The sequence below is a fragment of the Camelus ferus genome, chromosome 15, assembly GCF_009834535.1.
Source record: "Camelus ferus isolate YT-003-E chromosome 15, BCGSAC_Cfer_1.0, whole genome shotgun sequence".
Taxonomy (NCBI): Eukaryota; Metazoa; Chordata; class Mammalia; order Artiodactyla; family Camelidae; genus Camelus; species Camelus ferus.
Genome location: NC_045710.1, coordinates 43,865,327 through 43,882,148, shown reverse-complemented (window position 1 = coordinate 43,882,148; position 16,822 = coordinate 43,865,327). Strand labels below are relative to the sequence as shown.

Sequence of the window (16,822 nt, the reverse complement as noted above, 5' to 3'; positions counted from 1 at the left end):
CCTCCCGCGGCGCGAGGAGCACGTTCCCAGGGACTGGCACTCTCGGGACTGCCCGTGCTTTGTCCTGTGGTCGGCGGCCGCTCCGTGAGGTGGACGCTTCGGCGCCTCCCTCGCCCTGGGTCCGGGCGCTCCACTCCGGGGGCTGGAACGTTTTCTGAGTCTGGCTCCCCGTTCTTTATTCCTCGGCCTTTCTCTCTCTTTCCGCAACCCTAAAGAGCTTCGACTCTGCTCCCAGTTGCATTCAGACCCGATCGCTTGTCAGGGCGTTTAGATCCTCGGCCCCCCGGCTCGGCCTGGGGGCGCCCTCCCGGCCCTCTGGCCGGGGCCTGCACCGTCTCCCTCGCCCTTGCCCTCTCTCTCCAGGCCGCCCAGGCTCTTGGAGGCCCCCGCGCTGCCCCTCCTGACCCGCAACCCTCCAAACTTGAGCTGGACTCAGCTTCGCCGCGCGTTCCCTCCCGCCTCCCCTCACCCGCCGAGGAGCTGTAACTTGGAGGCTCAGCTCTCAACTTCGGGTGATTTTCCTTCGCTATCCTCTGCTCGGGCAAAGTTTCTCGAGCGCAGCCGCGGGCTCACGGCTTTTACTTCGGCCCCGGGCGTCCACACGCTGGGAGCGAGCGCGGCGGCAGCAGCGGCGGAGAGGGGAAGTGGGTGTGCGCACGCAGGAGGGTGTCCGGGAGCAACTCTACCTGGCTTCCCTCCGCCCGCGCTTCCCCGGCCCCTGCAGCCTCCCCGTACACTCTGGGTTTTTTTTCCTTTTTTTTAATTTTAAATAATCTTTCATTTTAGGGTCCGCGTGCGGGGGGGGGAACAGGACGCATGTCTTGCTCCCCCCCCCGTCTCCCCTTTCTTCTCTCCCGGCCACGCCGCCGCCTCGCCGCTCGCTGCGGCCACTGGTGAGCCCGCGGCCCCAGCGCCCCCTCCCCTTTGCCTGCCCCTCCCCCGGGGGCCGCGTCTGGCGTCTGCGGAGCCCCCCGCCCCGCACCTCCCCCGCCCCGCACTGGCCATTGGCTTGTCCTGGTCTCTTTTTCATGTCCAGCCCCTGATGTGTGTCCATTGGTGTGAGCTTCCCCTTCCCTCCTCCCCTTCTCTCCTGCTCGCCCTGCCCATGTTTTGTGTGTCTCTGTCCATCCAGACTCCTGACGTTCAAGTTCGCAGGGACGTCACGTCCGCACTTGAACTTGCAGCTCAGGGGGGCTTTTGCCATTTTTTTCATCTCTCTCTCTCTCTCTATCTCTCCTCTCTCTCTCTCTCTCTTTTTTTTTTTTTTTTGCTTAAAAAAAAAAAAGCCATGACGGCTCTCCCACAATTCATCTTCCCTGCGCCATCTTTGTATTATTTCTAATTTATTTTGGATGTCAAAAGGCACTGATGAAGATATTTTCTCTGGAGTCTCCTTCTTTCTAACCCGGCTCTCCCGATGTGAACCGAGCCGTCGTCCGCCCGCCGCCGCCGCCGCCGCCGCCCGCCCCGCAGCCCACCATGTCTCGCCGCAAGCAAGGCAAACCCCAGCACTTAAGCAAACGGGAATTCTCGCGTAAGTAACCCAATAATAGTAATAATAATTATTAATAATCACGAGAGCGCGCAGGACGAGAAGCAAGAGAGAGGGGGAGAGAGGGGTGTGTGCATGCATTTAAATTTTTTTTTCACGAGAAAAACCTCCGAGAGTCAGGATAAAAGAGATTAAAGGGAGAGGGGGAAAAAAAACCCAACCTCATCCCATCCCGAACCATAACCGTGTGTACACTTTTGGGATAGCATGAACCTTTTAATTTTATTTAATTTTACAAAAATTTGACTCCTCCTCTTTCCTGCTTTCCGCTGCTTTATTTCGCTTTTCGAAAAGGAATGCAATGATTTCCCCTCCGATTTTGCAAAATAATGAACAATGATTTGGATGCTGACAACTCTTGTGCAAACCTAAGGGAGGGAACTGAAGGGGCAAGGGGGGTTGCTTCCACTCACGGTAGGAAGGAAAACGGGGGGTGGGGAGCCCAAGCCTAAAAAAACAATTGCCAGGAAGAAACGAGGTGAGACTGGCCCTCGGACACCAGCGCGCTCTCGATCAAGTGTGCACCGAAAGGAAAGTAGTCATCTCCACAATAGTGAGAAAGTGGGATTGTGGTAGGGGGCCCCCGGCGCTCTGGAGTCTGCGGAGTCTGGAGAGGGGCCGCGGCGACAGGGAGAGCTTAAGCGACCGGGAAGGACAGGAGAAGCGGCCGGCGCTGCCTCCTTTTGTTCCGGCCCGAGGTGGGTGTTTGTCCCGCTCCCTTTTGTGCCGGCTCCTCGCGCTTGCCCTCCCTCGCCGCCGCCACCGAAGGGCAGGAGCAGGGCTGGGGGCGAGCAAGAGAGGGAGGAAAGGCGCCCGAGCCGCCGCCGCCGGGGTTGCAGCTGCCTGCCCCTCCCGGCTGAACCTCAGTGACGGCGAGCAGACGTGCAAAATAAAATAAAATAAAATAGGGCAAGAGAAAGTGAAATTTCTTGCCCCTAAACAGACGCCAAACGTTCCGCCGTCCGTTTTCTGCAACGCTGTCTTTGACTCCCCCACCCCCCCCTGCAAAAATCTCACGATCTCTAGTACAGGGGAGAAATACAATTACCCCCCTTCCCCAAAACCCCTCTAGTTGTAAACTTAGAGCACCGGCGGCACGGAGAGGGAGCGAGGAACTCCCTCCTCTTACTATTTTTTGGAAGATTTTCAAAAAAAGTGGAAGTGGATTTTGATTGGGAAAAATCTCGTGTCTGAATGTTTACAAGCACCGCGTGTGCGGGAGCCTCCTGCCAACAAACAGACAGAGGACCGAGCGCCGCGCGGCAGCCCGGGAGCGGGCGGCGGCTACGGCCGGGCCTCGCCCGGGCCTCGCCGGGCCTCGCCGCGCCCCCGCCCCGCCCGGTATCGCCCACCCGGCGCCCGCCGCCCGCCTGCCTGCACAGCTGCATGCCGTGCCGCGACTCCGCGCCAGCCGGGTCCAGAGTCCACTCTGGCCCCCCAACACAATGCCCAGACCTCCTCCCGGCCAACCCTACTGCGAAATCGGCTGGGGAGAAACTCGGCTTTGCAAAGCATTTTTATTTTGCAAAGCAACCGAGAAAGCGTGTTCTGCCCACCCCTCCCCTCGATGTCTCTTGCCTCCGGCTCGGGGCGTCGGAGAGGTTACCACGTGCTTTCCTTGACCCCCTCCCACCGGGACTGGCCACTAGCCCCCCGCTCCGAAGCGCGGCCGAGTCAGATGGGGGTCGGGAGCGGGTAGGGGAGTAGTATGTTCGAGTATGCGTTTTGGGAGTATTGGGTCCCAGGACCCCCATGCACCCCACCCTTGAGTTCTTGCCCTCAACCTCGGTCCTGGCTCAGTCAGGGGGTCATTGTGAGTCTATATAAGGGAGGATGGGGTGGGTGAGTGGATGGCTGTCTCCGGGCCATCAGAATGCGCCGAAAGGCGGGCGGTGGGCACTTAGGAAAGTTTGGCTGCGAGGGAAAGAAAGGCGTGAGAAGGCCCACCTCCCTCCCCTTCCTCATTCTAGACCCCTATTTTAATTTCTGCTGCAATTTTAAAGGACCACCCTATACCCAGTTCTGTATTTTTTAAAGGGGTGTATGTGCTTGGGGGGTGGGGTGGGCATAGGGAATTGAATTTTTCACTGGGCCCTGGAACTTGTCACACACTTCGAAAGCTCCCCCGCCCGGGCACGTTGCGGGGCCCTCCCTCTCCCCACCCCCGCGCATCCCTCCCTCGCAGCTCTCCCCCGCCCCCCACTCCCCCGGCCGCGCCGGATGCGGAGCAGACGCGGCGCGCGGCGGTGTGAAGTTACAGCCCGGCCAGGTACCGGCGGGAAGGAAGGGCAGTGTTCGCTGCACTCGGGAAAGCCGGGCCCTTCTTCGGAAGGAAGAATTGGGGGCTCAGAGGACGGACTGAAGCATGGAGTCCGGGCTGCTCCCCCGTCCCCCACCCACCCCGGGTCCATCCTGGGACACTCTAGGCTGGGTGGGTTCCCCCCTCTCCCAGTGTCTCAGGGCGGGCTTTGGGTTCAGAGGCCAGCTTGGAGGGGGTGCGGGGGTCGCTCCTTTCTAATTTTCTGGGTTCGCAGAGGGGGCGGGAGCCATTCTGGTGTTCAGGACCCCTTTCTTCCCCCCCCCCCCATCCTCCTCCTCTTGGGCTGAATGAGCCATTCGGTCGCTAGGAGGCAGAACAAGATCAAGAAAGCTCAGCGAACTTGAACCTGTACCAGAGCCTCCCCCACCCCCGCTCTGCGTTCTCGGCCGTGAGGGAAGAGCTTCGCGAGGGTGGGGGTGGGGGAAACGGACGGTTAGGCAGAATTCCCTTTCTACCCCCATCACCCCTTACGTCTTTGTTCTTCATTTTGACTTTAAAAATGCTTTTGGCCAGCGCTGCGGAGCAGCGCCCGGGCGCGCGGCCGACACCCCCGTGCGGCGGGAGTGGAGCTGGGTGCAGTTTTCGTTCTCTTTCTGGCGGGTATTTTTGGTAGGGAGGAAAGGGGAGTGTGCGCGCTCTGGCTTCAGGGCAAGGCCAAAGGGCGGGATCCGGCAAGTTTGCACTTAAGTCTCCAGGTTCTCTTCTTGCACCCTCTCGCCTCCAAGCAAAGCACGGACAGAGGCGGCCACAGCGGGCTTGCAGGCGGCTCTGCAGCCCGACCCCAGGCTCCCCCGCCTCCTACAGCTCTAGCCTTAGAGCCCGAAATCACAACAATAGTAATAGTTATCATCATAATGATGCGGGCAAGCAGCGTCATTAATAATGAATAACCGCAGCCGCCGCTGCGCTGCGCTCACCGGTACCCGGAATTGCGGGAGAAACGCATTTGCAGAGATCCCCCAAAGTAAAAAGTGTGAGCCTGTGGACACAGAATCAATTTCAAGACCCGCGCTTGGGGTGTATGCGGTGATACCAAGACAGCACTAGGTTAACCAGCCGAGTTTTCCAAGCCTCACTTCCCATTTCTTCAACTGGCGGGCCAGAGAAACCGTCGTCACCCGATGGCCGGGCAGGACCGGCATGGAGGCGGCCGTCGGGGCCCCAGGCTGCCCGCCGCCCACCGCCCCCGGCCCCCGGTTTCCGGCCCCACGGCCCTGCGGCCGCCGCTGCACGTGTTTGCAGCGAGCGCGGCCCAAGCTTGCGGCCAGCACGCTGCTCGCTTTGTGCTTCAGAGTCCCGGCGCCCAACTTCACTTTCTGCAAAGCCTACCTCCGCCAGGCCCCCTGCCCTGGGCCTGTCGCCCCTGCCTTCGCTTTTGTTTCTTTGCTTTTTCTTTCTGCATTTCAGCCTCCGTTTGCTTCCTTACCCTGTTAAGACAATCAAAGGGAAGGACTTGGAAAGCAAACTTGAAGGCAGTGCTCTTTTCCCCTCCCCCTCCCCAGCAGCCCTCGTTTCCCTTGCTGCTTCTCCACATTTCTTCTAAGGCTTTTTTTTAAATTTATTCCTTTGCAACTGCAGAGGAAAGAGATCTCAGTCAGCCGCTGGGGCATTGAGACGTTTCAGTCTTGCTGTTTGAACGCAGAAGCATTTTATTTTCTATTTCTTTTTCCCCTTGTAGAGAATTCGCGGCTAATTATTATGATTATTTGCCCACTCCCTTCCACTTCAATCCTGGACTCCCCGCTTTGTAGCCAGAGCTTAGGCCGCAGCTTAGAAACGATGGTATTGTGGGGGCGAAGGAGGATGGAATTGAACTGAGGGAGGGGGTAAAATGGCTGAGGTTAGGAATGTTTTTAGGGAAAAGGAAATTTGCATTAAAATACAGAGAAATTATCAGATGCCCAGAAAGGAAATGTTGATTGCCACTGAGAAAAGATGTCAATGCAAATCAGTAGATTACACCAAGAGAATTGTATTTTCATATTTTCTTTGTGCCCCACTTCGTCTGATTTTTAACATTAATACCAGCAATGATAAGAACACATTTTGGTATTTCTCTGAACATCACTAGCCAAATGTTTAGCAGGGAGCCCGATGTTAAATGTATTTCATACATTAGGATATAATTCTTGTTAATTAGCAATAATTTACGTTAAGAGCATAGAAAATGTTGAGGTTATAGGTTTTATATCTGTACATTTGATCATCTTGTTATTTTCAAGAACTTTGCCTCCTATAAAATTAATTAGGTGAAATGTGGAGGTGTAATCAGCAACCTCTGAATTACCACTTCATTTCCTGGTTTTGATTGTAAATCAGTTCAGTCACTACATTTAGAAGACTTTAACCAAGTCTGTTTTATACTGCATTACCTTTAACTATTTGATACCTAGGAGAATATTTCCTTTTGCTCCTAAATAATATTTCCATTTGCAGAAATGTTTCAGGCCTCGGGAATAAAAAACAAATCTTAACGGTGGATTTTAAAAAATGGCTTTTTTGCAAAGGTTCTATGTACTTCTGACTTTAATAAAATATTTTCCCTGAGTCTATCTTCAGTCTGTAAACCTCAGGACTTGTAGTTAATGCTGAACAACAACAAAAAAGGCCACATTCGTTAATGTGTACTTAAATTCCTTAATTCAAATAGGAGGGATCTTAGAGAATGACTTCCCTATTCAGTTCCTCACTTGGTCAAAATGAAAGCAAATGTAGGAGAAAAATGACATAGAAGCATAATGCAAAAGCACTTCTGTTTGTCTTCTTTTATTTGAGAAGTATGCATATGTATTCTGTATTTATCTTTTGGTCAGTATGTTGGGCAAAGTAATATAAGTGCTTACGTTGCTGTCTTTATTAGTAGGGATATAACCTTCATATTCCTGTGGTGACCTTATGTTAAATTAGGAGGAGTACCACAGGCTAGAAATTATGACATGTCCTACTTGAGCACAGGTGCAGCTAGGCAGGGCTCTCTCAATATTATTTCACCCAGCACATCTGGGAGTTACTCCAGATCTTCCCCCTCAATATTCAGCCTGGGTAGGGTTGAAATAAATTTAACCTGAGTTCACTGGATTTTTGCACTTTATCAAAATCTGTTCCAATATTCTACACTCAAATTAAAATCTATTTTTTGATTCTCTGTGGCTTTAAGTTCATTAAATGTGAAATTGGCAGCTTGCTAAAGAAGGTCAGACTGATTAACTGTTTAAGACTTGTACATTTTCTGCTTCAGTTTTATTAACTGGCAGCATCCTGGATGTGTTTTGTATTTTATGATATTTTGTGTATGTGTGTGATAGAGTAAGCATAAGGTTTCAGGAGCAGAGACTTACCAACTCTCTTTTCCCCTTTGAAAGGTTAAAAAATGAGAGAAACTGTTCAAATAGATGCTGGAGTATTTGGGTGCAAATTTAAAAAAAGGAAACAGGAATGAAAGACATATCTACCTTGTTATACCATCCGCTGGTGATTTTGTGTGCAGAAATAGTCTCATAATGAAGTGTTTTGGAGCTCATTCAGAAAATTAGTCAACTTTGACAACATTAGGCAAAGTATTTCAAGTCTAAAGAAAGGACTTCTCAGCCTTGTTCTGAAATGTGGCGTTTGCTTGACCATTCTGATTTTTATGTGTTGGGGGCCACCAACTGCAAACATGTTTAGAATATTTTAGGCATTCCTTTCTTCAGAATGAAAAAATGACTAATTGGCTTATTTTCTTAAGTACTCAAAAGTATCCCATTTAGCTAATGTGTCTGAGAAGAATTGCCAGTGAATTTGGTATTTCTTTGATTTTGTGGCACTGCTGAGAGTGAGATCAGAAAGGCTTTTGGCAGTGTGAATTACGCTGCGTTATGATTATTATTTAGATCTGTTTCACAGGTGAATGCCGTCGTTTTCTTATTACGGCAGTGTAAACGTGGCACATTTCTGTGTGATGTAGTAGCTTTCTAATTTATGAAGCCATGTCTCTGTATATTTAGGAGCATATACATTCACACACAAAGGGTATATGTGTGTTTATTTACCTCTCCTTTTATTCTTGGGCACAATAGATAACTTAGTCTATAGGGAAAAAGAAACAAATTTGGTTTCAGTCCATGTTTTTACCAGTTTTTTTGTGGGGGTAGTTATTATTTAAGCTTTCTTTCATGTTTCTCATTAACTATTTAACAGTTATATTCTTTCTAAACTCATGAACGGGGTGTGTGTGTGTGTTTTCTCTGTAAGTGTGCAAGTCAGACAATTTTCTTTAAATATATGACGATTTGTCTCATTGATAAATTTACTTTCTTGTTGACAACCTTGACATCCATGTGCATTTTAGGTGCTTACATTTTTCTGGGCATTAAATGGAGGAGCCTAGAAACCCTTTACATAATGTGCTGGGGTGGGATGGGGTTGAGAATGTATTTCCCCCATTTCTCTCCTTTCTGGCACTCTAATAATTGTGCTTTTGTTTCTTCAACCACAGCCGAACCTCTTGAAGCCATTCTTACAGATGATGAACCAGACCACGGCCCTTTGGGAGCTCCAGAAGGGGACCATGACCTCCTCACATGTGGGCAGTGCCAGATGAACTTCCCGTTGGGGGACATTCTTATTTTTATCGAGCACAAACGGAAACAATGCAATGGCAGCCTCTGCTTAGAAAAAGCTGTGGATAAGCCACCTTCCCCTTCACCAATCGAGATGAAAAAAGCATCCAATCCCGTGGAGGTTGGCATCCAGGTCACGCCAGAGGATGACGATTGTTTATCAACGTCATCTAGAGGAATTTGCCCCAAACAGGAACACATAGCAGGTAAATGAGAAGCAAGGAGAAAAGCTGTTTGCATGTTTTCTTTTCATTTTCAGAGGCGCTGTAGCCAAGCACTAAGGAGTGGTGAAATGCTTTCTCCATGTGACTGTCCATGACAGCCCTGTAATGTTAAAATAATCATTCCTATTGCCTATGTCCAGAACACACAAAAATAAATATTTTCCACTTCACTTGAGTCAGATGTAGGCAGAATAGGTTACACACACCTGATGCCCTCTCTCTGGATCTGCTGATTCTAAATTTCTTTCCTTTTCTCTCCCTTTCTCATTTTTAAGTGTTAAAGCTTACTACACCCAGCCCAGTTTCCGATGTCCACTTCCAGCCTTGGTGACAAGTCAGAGGCAAAGTGGCCATATGGGCATTTATAGTTCAGCCAATGACCTGTTTGAGTCAGAATGCCTGGTCAGGCCTCTCTCTGGATGCAGTTCGTTTTCGAGGCTTCCGTGAAGTTGGGTGGGCTGGCAGGGCATTTTGGAGGGGCTGGAAAGAGTTAACTGTGCTACGGGGCTAGCCTTGGATCCATATTGGCTGTCAGCCCGTATGGGGCTGTAATTAAACACAGCCCCGTGGTGGGATGACACCGTGACCTTGACTTTAAGATGCCATTTTCGACTGGCCAGGCCAGAGTAGAGAGGGCAGTTGCTGAAGCGCACAGACATGCTTACTCGAAAAGTTTAAGGGCATGTTGGAAATTTCAAAAGGTTGGTTTGACAGGAACGGCTGCTCCCTGCAGCCTGCCTCCTCAGCTAAATGATAAATGCTTCTCTGTGCTCTCTCTTGTCTCTGATGTGGTTTTGACAGATGTATCTTGATTTTGTTTGTGGTTTACACAACCGCATGTCACCCTTACAAATGTCCAGTCCAGACTTCCACTGTTTCTGCTATAACACAATGTTAAAATTCCCTTGGAAAAATACATACATGTATTCAACAGTTCTCCTTCCTTTGGTTAAATTTAGCAGAGAGGTAGCTAGGGGTGTGGGTTTCTCAGCAGCTCAAGGGAAAAGGAATTAACGGCTAACAGAGGGACTTAAATCCCTACTCTAAGAGATAAACAGCACCACTATATAGTGACCCTTAACACATGTTTTAAAAAATGAAACAACAGTGATTTAACACATAAGATGAAGTGAATGCCGATTTTGTGTTGACAAAACAGGCATGCCTGTTAGTGAATGACTTCCCTCTGTTCCCCCGCCCCTGCCCCCCGAAGGCAGAAGGTTTGTTCAGTTTTAGGAAGGGAAGTGCATTTAATCAATTGATTCACTGGAACTTGTCCCTCCAACCTACTTTGACCACAGAGTTGAACTGCAGTGGGTCAGTGGTCCAGAGGGGATTAAATGTCGTATTATTTCTCCTCTCCCCCTCTGGAATTTGATCATTAAAATCAAATGTGGCTTTTCTTTCTTTCTTTCTTTCTTTCTTTCTTTCTTTCTTTCTTTCTTTCTTTCTTTCTTTCTTTCTTTCTTTCTTTCTCTCTTTCTTTCTCTCTTTCTTTCTTTCTTTCTCTCTCTCTTTCTTTCTTTCTTTCTTTCTTTCTTTCTTTCTTTCTTTCTTTCTTTCTTTCTTTCTTTTTTCCTTCCTTCTTTCCTTCTTTCTTTCCTTCCTTCTTTCCTTCTTCTTTCTTTCTTGCTCTCGCTTTTGCTCTCTTTCTTCTCTTTCTTTCTTGCTCTTTCTTTTTTAATGCTGCTTGCAATAACACTAGATACTTTTCCTTTAGTGATATAAGAAATCTGCTGCCAGGGAAGCTGCATTTACAACATACGTTTCTCAAATCCACCACATGTAGCTTATATGACATGCAGGTTAGGATTTTATTCCCCATCTCCCGCCCCGACCCCCCAGTAGGATATGGCAATGACCATTTCCATGTGCTGTCTTGTGACTGGAAGGAAAATGAACAGAAGTGTAAGGCATGATTAATGAAGCAAGAGCAAGCGGAAGGGGATTTGTCGTCTTCGGAGATCCAAAGCCTTTCTAAATCACCAAATATGGAGTAACGCTTGCGTGATGTAACATCGTATTTACATATTGAGCTGCTCGTTTAAAAGACAAAACACAGTGTCTGTCAAGCAAGAATTAAAACCACACTTCTTACTGAGGTTCCAAATAGGTTATTCAGTCTCTGATTAACCAGCTTGAAAATTCTGTGCCTCTGTACTTAGAGGAGAAATCTAAAAAGCTGGGGGAAGGCCCTATAGTGAAGGCTTTTTACTGTCACAGTTGTAAATCTACATAGGGAAAGGAGATATTTTTCTCAACTAACTCTCTGGGTGTCATAAAGATTCTTTTTTTTTTTTTTTTTAAAGGAGTAGGACAGTAACAGAGCCCAAAGAAGCTCCCCACAAAAAGCACGTTTAAAATATATTTTATAGAGCTAATGCTAAGTAATTTCACCGAGATGAAAAGCTACCTAAGCTATCTAAGATATTCAATGGGTTCACCAGCGCTGCCACGCAGGTGAGGTAAACCTTTCATGCACGAATAATTAAAAAGTCTTGATTCCTTTCATTGTGTTTAATCACCTGTTCCCACCCTAGAATTGGCTGAACATAAATAGCGTGGTCACATCTCAAAGCGATATGTCAGTAACTAGAATCACGACTTCTCATAATTCATGGTAATGAATTAAGAGTTTCCTATGGTGAAATTAACATTCTACCATTGCACATAAATTAAGATGCCCTGGCTCTCAGGTGCCTCTGAAGCGAAGTTCTGGAAACGGCTGTGTACCCCCAGCCCATTTCTCTCAAGCACGTCTTCACAATTCCAAGTCTGCTTTTCTTTTTATGGTGAGGAAGGAAACAATAAGAGTAATCACTCAGTAGATATTTGAATTGTGTCACAAAAAGAAAGGAGAGGCAATGCTCTGTATTAGGAAAGAGATATATTGATGAATCTCTAGAAAAATATGTTTGGCAACCATATAAAAGGTAGTCATTTAAATGCGCTGTGTAGGAAAGGCTTTATTAAAGTGATGTAAGTTGGATGTGAGCTTACTGTGTGCTCTGTGCTGTTTTATGGGCAGGAAGCTGGAATAAAGCAGTGACAGATCTTCTTCCTGAGATAAATAAAGCTTAGAATTCGGGGCTTTCACATAGGAGGATGAGTGGAGTTCTTTAAGCCTTCAGTGAGATGGTATGCATTTTGGCTGTACACTGGCCTCTCAAAGCTGAGTATTTTTTAGAAAGTTTTTAGAAAGGATGATTTTTACCTGGTTGACTACACACATATGTTGGTCAGGTTGTTTTTTTTTTTTCATTTTATTCAGATATTCAAAATATTGTGTGATTGTGATCCATCGAGACCATTGAAACAGCATTAATTTAGCTGGAAACGAGTAGGTTATATTGTGCAGAGCCCAGTTCATTAATTTGTGTTTCAGATATCCACCATCAGATATCAGCAGTCTTTGACTGGCAGTCAGGACTTTTCATTAGGGTTTTGTTTTGCTTTCTAGTTTCATATTTTGTGAGGGGGGAGATACTCATTGAAGATTAGTGACTGTGGAACTGCTGTTCACTTATAGAAAAGGCCAAAAAATACCATCCCATGGTATTAGCTTTTAGGTTTTGGCTTATTGCACATAGAAATCTTTAAATTAGGATTGGGTTGTCATAAAGTTAGCTTTTTGAGAGAATGGGAGAAAATATGACAAGTCCTGGAAAGCATAGTGAAGTACTATTGATATACAATATTTTTTTTCTCTTTAAAATCATGGGCATAGACATCGATATCAGGGTATTTAAAAACTATTTGCCCAGACAATATACCTCATGCCTAGATAATAATACTCTAGACAGGTACTCTAATGAAGGGAGAAATATTAATTCAACCCAGAAATACATAAGCATGTTACTTAAAGATAAATCAAGTATAATATACTTACGCTTTTCAGAATATAGAAACTCAGCTTGCCTTTTTTTTTTGGTGTCTATTTGAATTCTTTCCTGTCTCAGACTAAACTGGAGAATGTATCAATATACTTTACAGTAGAGTGGTAAATGAGGCTATAAATTACACTATCCTATTATAACCTCTTATTTTTCATTTCTCTTTATTTGTGTGATTCTGAATAAAAACCACTGACTTCTGATGTGAATTTGTAGAATGGCAGCAAACAAAAAACAAAAAGACTAACAAAAAACCCCTCAGTATGCTGTTGAACATTTTATTTACCTTCCTTTAGCATCCAGAGAATAGAGAATATTGTTTCCTAAGAAATACCTAGGATTTTCATTGGGAGCCCATGTTTGTGAGGCTGTTACCCAAAAGCTCATGTTCATGAGACTAGGAGTCCTATATACAGGATGTATTTGTAAATAAGGCAGAGAAAGGTTGTGAACTGGCAGCTTGGATGTTTTGTCAAAGTACAATGTCAGAGAAACTCTTTCTAAGACAAATTGTAAATAGAACTGTCACAGCGATTGCATGATTGAGCCACAGAAGTGTCTTACAATTGTTGGCATTGTCAGAGGACTTTTGAAAGCTTAATTAAACACAGTGGCCCTCATGGCTGCTAAATTTACTTCGGCAAGCCAAAAAGAAAAAAAAAAGTCTAAAATGTGGAAGATCTCAAAGATCCCAAAGTTCTTCCGATGTTACTCTTTCGGTGACACAGAAAAGATGCATTGTGCATTTTCCTGGTTGCCTTTTATAAATAATAGTTTTGAGAATAGAGCCACGTGATATGAAGATCATCCTGTGTGTGATGTGGAGATTGTGTTAGTTTTTCTGTCTCCTGCTGTTACAGACAGTTAATGTAAAAATGGCCTTTTATTGGAAACACAAATATGTATTCACTTCAAGAACAGGAGCAGAGGGGGAAAGTTTCCCTCCCATTCTGTGTTTATTCTGTGAAAGCTTAAAAGAACAGTGCTGTAATTTCTTAAATCACCCCATTCCTTGTGTTGCAAGTTGTGCCTTTTACTTTAAAGGATCTGAAATCTGTTTTGCACACCTTTCTCCTGGTGAATGTGGCATTTAATTGTGGAGCTGCCCATGGGCTGGAAAATGCAACTGGGTATAGACACGTGCAGGCAATGTCAGGACAGCGAAACTTAAGCTCAGGGAGAGGCGAGTTGGATGCATACTGATAGCACATTTTAGAGTCCTGGAAAGTCATTAATTTCACACTGCAGCCTCAGTGTAGTCTGGCTAATGTGGGGGTGCTGAATGGGAGTATATAACAAATGTGCAAATCTTAGTGAAGCATTTTTCAGTTTGTGATTTCTTAGTGAAAGTGTTTCATAAAGGAGAATAGGTGAATGGTGGCCTTGCACACTAGGCAGGGAGAAAGGAAGAAAGTTTTGGCTTTGCTTTGGGGGAAGATATGAAATTTAACTGAAGTAGCACAGTTAGGGAAATGCACCGAGATTGCGTCATTTGATGTTAATTTAATCTACTCTGCTTGGTCTGTTCACACCCTTTATTGCACAAAGAAATCATTTGACAAAATTTACCCGAAGCCCAAGTCTGTTTTTACATACAGTAGTACCGGCTTTGTGCAATAAAAGGCACTTAGCATCAAGCCGGACCCAGTCTGGCATCTTGCCACTTTTTTAGCAAGAGATTTAATCACCAAGGATCTTTAGTACCTTTCTGCTTGTTCAGATTTCATTTGGGTCATGGTTATGTCAGCAGTGTTGTTATTACAAAGATTGAAAAAAAAAAATTTAAACTTAGTGCCCATTTTAAACACTATCTTATATTAAGCAAGTTTTTGTTTTATGTGTCAATTTGGAGGACATTAATAAAGTTCATAAAATATGTTCAGACTATATAATTTAATGGATAATAACTAGTATTTTTATTTGTAATACCAACAGAAAATTGGCCATTGTATTCCTCCTTCCTCTGTTCTTTCCTCCTACCTAGGTAAATAAGCACCCTTGAATTGCTTCTTCTCTTTACTTCCAGGGGCTAGAGCTCTGGCCAATATCAGTAAATTTACCTTTGTAATTTGCCATGTAGTTTTTACAACAATGACCTAATTAATTTGAGCATGGACCATATTATTGCTACTAGAGTCATTTTCTGTCACAAACTTAATTTCTAGGAAATGTAACCTGACGAATAAGAATGCTTTAGCTCTCCACATGTGCTCCGAGAGACCAAAGGCAGATTTAAAATAATAATAATAAAAAAATGCCAGCATTATTTAAGCCAGTATGCTTGATGCCAAACTCAATTTGAAGCCAGTAAACATCAGACTGTATTTCTAATCGGTTTTAGAATGTAACATATTCCATATTGGGTTCACTGGAATTTGTCTGTCTGCTTTTCACTGGCCAGCTGCACTCTCTATGCATTTTTAAAACATTTCAGCAAAGGCTTTTGCTGTTCTTAGCAGGGTTAGTAACTTGGGGTCTATTTCTGAGCTCATTCGTCATTCTGCGATGGCATTGAGTTAGGTTGGCAAGGGAAGGATTTGAGGCATGGAGGGTGGTGAGGTCACTTCTGACCCCAGCAGGGAATAGGTGAGCTTCATTTGCCTTTACAATAGGCGCACAGCTACTGCACCTTGGAAGATCTCTCAGGTGCCGCTCAGATGGGCGCATGTAAATGCCCTGTCAGATGCGGAGACGGAATATTAATGCTTCTTCCACCAGCGCACCATAATAAAGCTGTACACAGCAAGCTTAATATGCAGCTAGTCTGGGGAATTGTGTAAACTTAGATAGCCCAGTGTGAAAGACAGCGATGTGAAAATGCTGGATATGCCACAGTTTCCATTCTTGTTCTCCTTTGATCTATAGCAAAATGAAAACATCATTCTTTCCTTCTCTTGGAGTTGTCTCCCCAACTCTGCCACCTCCCAATCCCCCACCCGAATTTTTTGCATGTGCTGGTATGGAGAAATACGACATAATTTGTTTCATATGGTTACTTACAGGCGTTTGAATATTTAAAATTTTAAATAGCCACAGTTCCAGCTTTTCCTGTTAAAAGTATGTGATTTGAACAAAGGGAGTATAGTGTAAATATCTGTGGTGATTTGCAACACCCCTCTTTCCCCATTAAACACACACACGGACACACGTGCACACATTCAGTTTAAATCTAGGGCTGACTTAAAGGACTTCTCTACCCTCATTTGTACTTTTTTTTTTTTTTTACAACTCTCAACTGGAACTCCATTAAAATATTTTACCATTATTTTTGAGTCCACTGTTGCTTGAGGTTTTAAAGAGGATTTTTATAATGTGTTCATTTAACAGAATCAACAGCTGTCAGAACCAGTTGTGGTAAATCCACAAAACGTACAAAGAAAAATACACACGTTTCCTGAAACAAAACACTCGGAAAAATAAGCTGCCAAGAGCTGGCGAGTGAGAAGTTTGCAGACAGGGCACCAGAGTGTTTCTTCTCTTGGTTCACCCTGGAGACTGATGTGAGCGGATCTGATGCAATGCTGCTGGAAGGCTTACCTGAACAGGTTGCCGCTCTGAGCTAGCGCACACACGGGGGATAGGAGGGCCACCGCTCGCTCCCTCTCTGCCCTCCCTTTTTCTTTTTGATCTGTTTAGATAGATAAAATACCAAGTTCTTGGAGGGCTAAACAACAAATTATACCCACTAAAGGTGAAGTGATCCGGTTTAAACTTTCTGTAAAAGAGGCGAGAAGACACCGTGCACACCCTTTTCCAGATAGGGTTGGCAGCCTGTTATTCAGAATTGAATCGGCCCTGCCAGGGAATTCCCACTGGGGACCTGGAGCAGGCATGTTGATGAAGGGGATACCTAGGGACCTGTGGTCACTCACAATGAGTTTCTGTTTGTATCTTCACTGTTGCTAGCATTGGCAATGAACAATTACACCTACAATTTGATCTTACTTTTAGATAGAGGTGAGCCCACTGATTAAAAACTCCCATTAAAATGAAGAATGGAATTATTGTGAAATCTGCAAAGGTCCTTTCAGGAAGAACACAGGTGCTGTGGTGTACCCGCCTTCCTCCGCTTTCTGTTTTCTTTTTGAACTTTCTAAAAAACACGAGGAAGCCTGCTAAGCATTGAAGCAGTTACATTTATATTCATCAGTTGTTCATTTTCTTGATATGTAATGATGCATAAAAAACTGCAGAAAAAAATCACATCTGTTAATTTTTAGGGGAAATAAGGT

At 45.5% G+C, this 16,822-nt stretch overlaps 1 protein-coding gene across 9 annotated transcripts in view; it reads left to right on the top strand.

Moving 5' to 3' along the window:
- The first annotated feature begins 389 nt into the window (after positions 1-389).
- The window catches only part of BCL11A (BAF chromatin remodeling complex subunit BCL11A), a 98,159-nt gene continuing 81,726 nt past the window's right edge, over positions 390-16,822 (top strand). For 2 of the 9 annotated variants that reach the window (XM_032497601.1, XM_032497599.1), the window contains exons 1-2: positions 919-1,534; positions 8,350-8,679. In XM_032497601.1, coding sequence (XP_032353492.1) covers positions 1,480-1,534; positions 8,350-8,679 — 385 coding nt within the window. In that variant the 5' untranslated portion in view covers positions 919-1,479. Of the gene's footprint in view, positions 894-917; positions 1,535-2,039; positions 2,251-3,747; positions 3,822-8,349; positions 8,680-16,822 lie in introns of those variants that run through there. The other 7 variants (XM_032497597.1, XM_032497596.1, XM_006191324.2 and 4 more) reach the window with 7 other exon arrangements.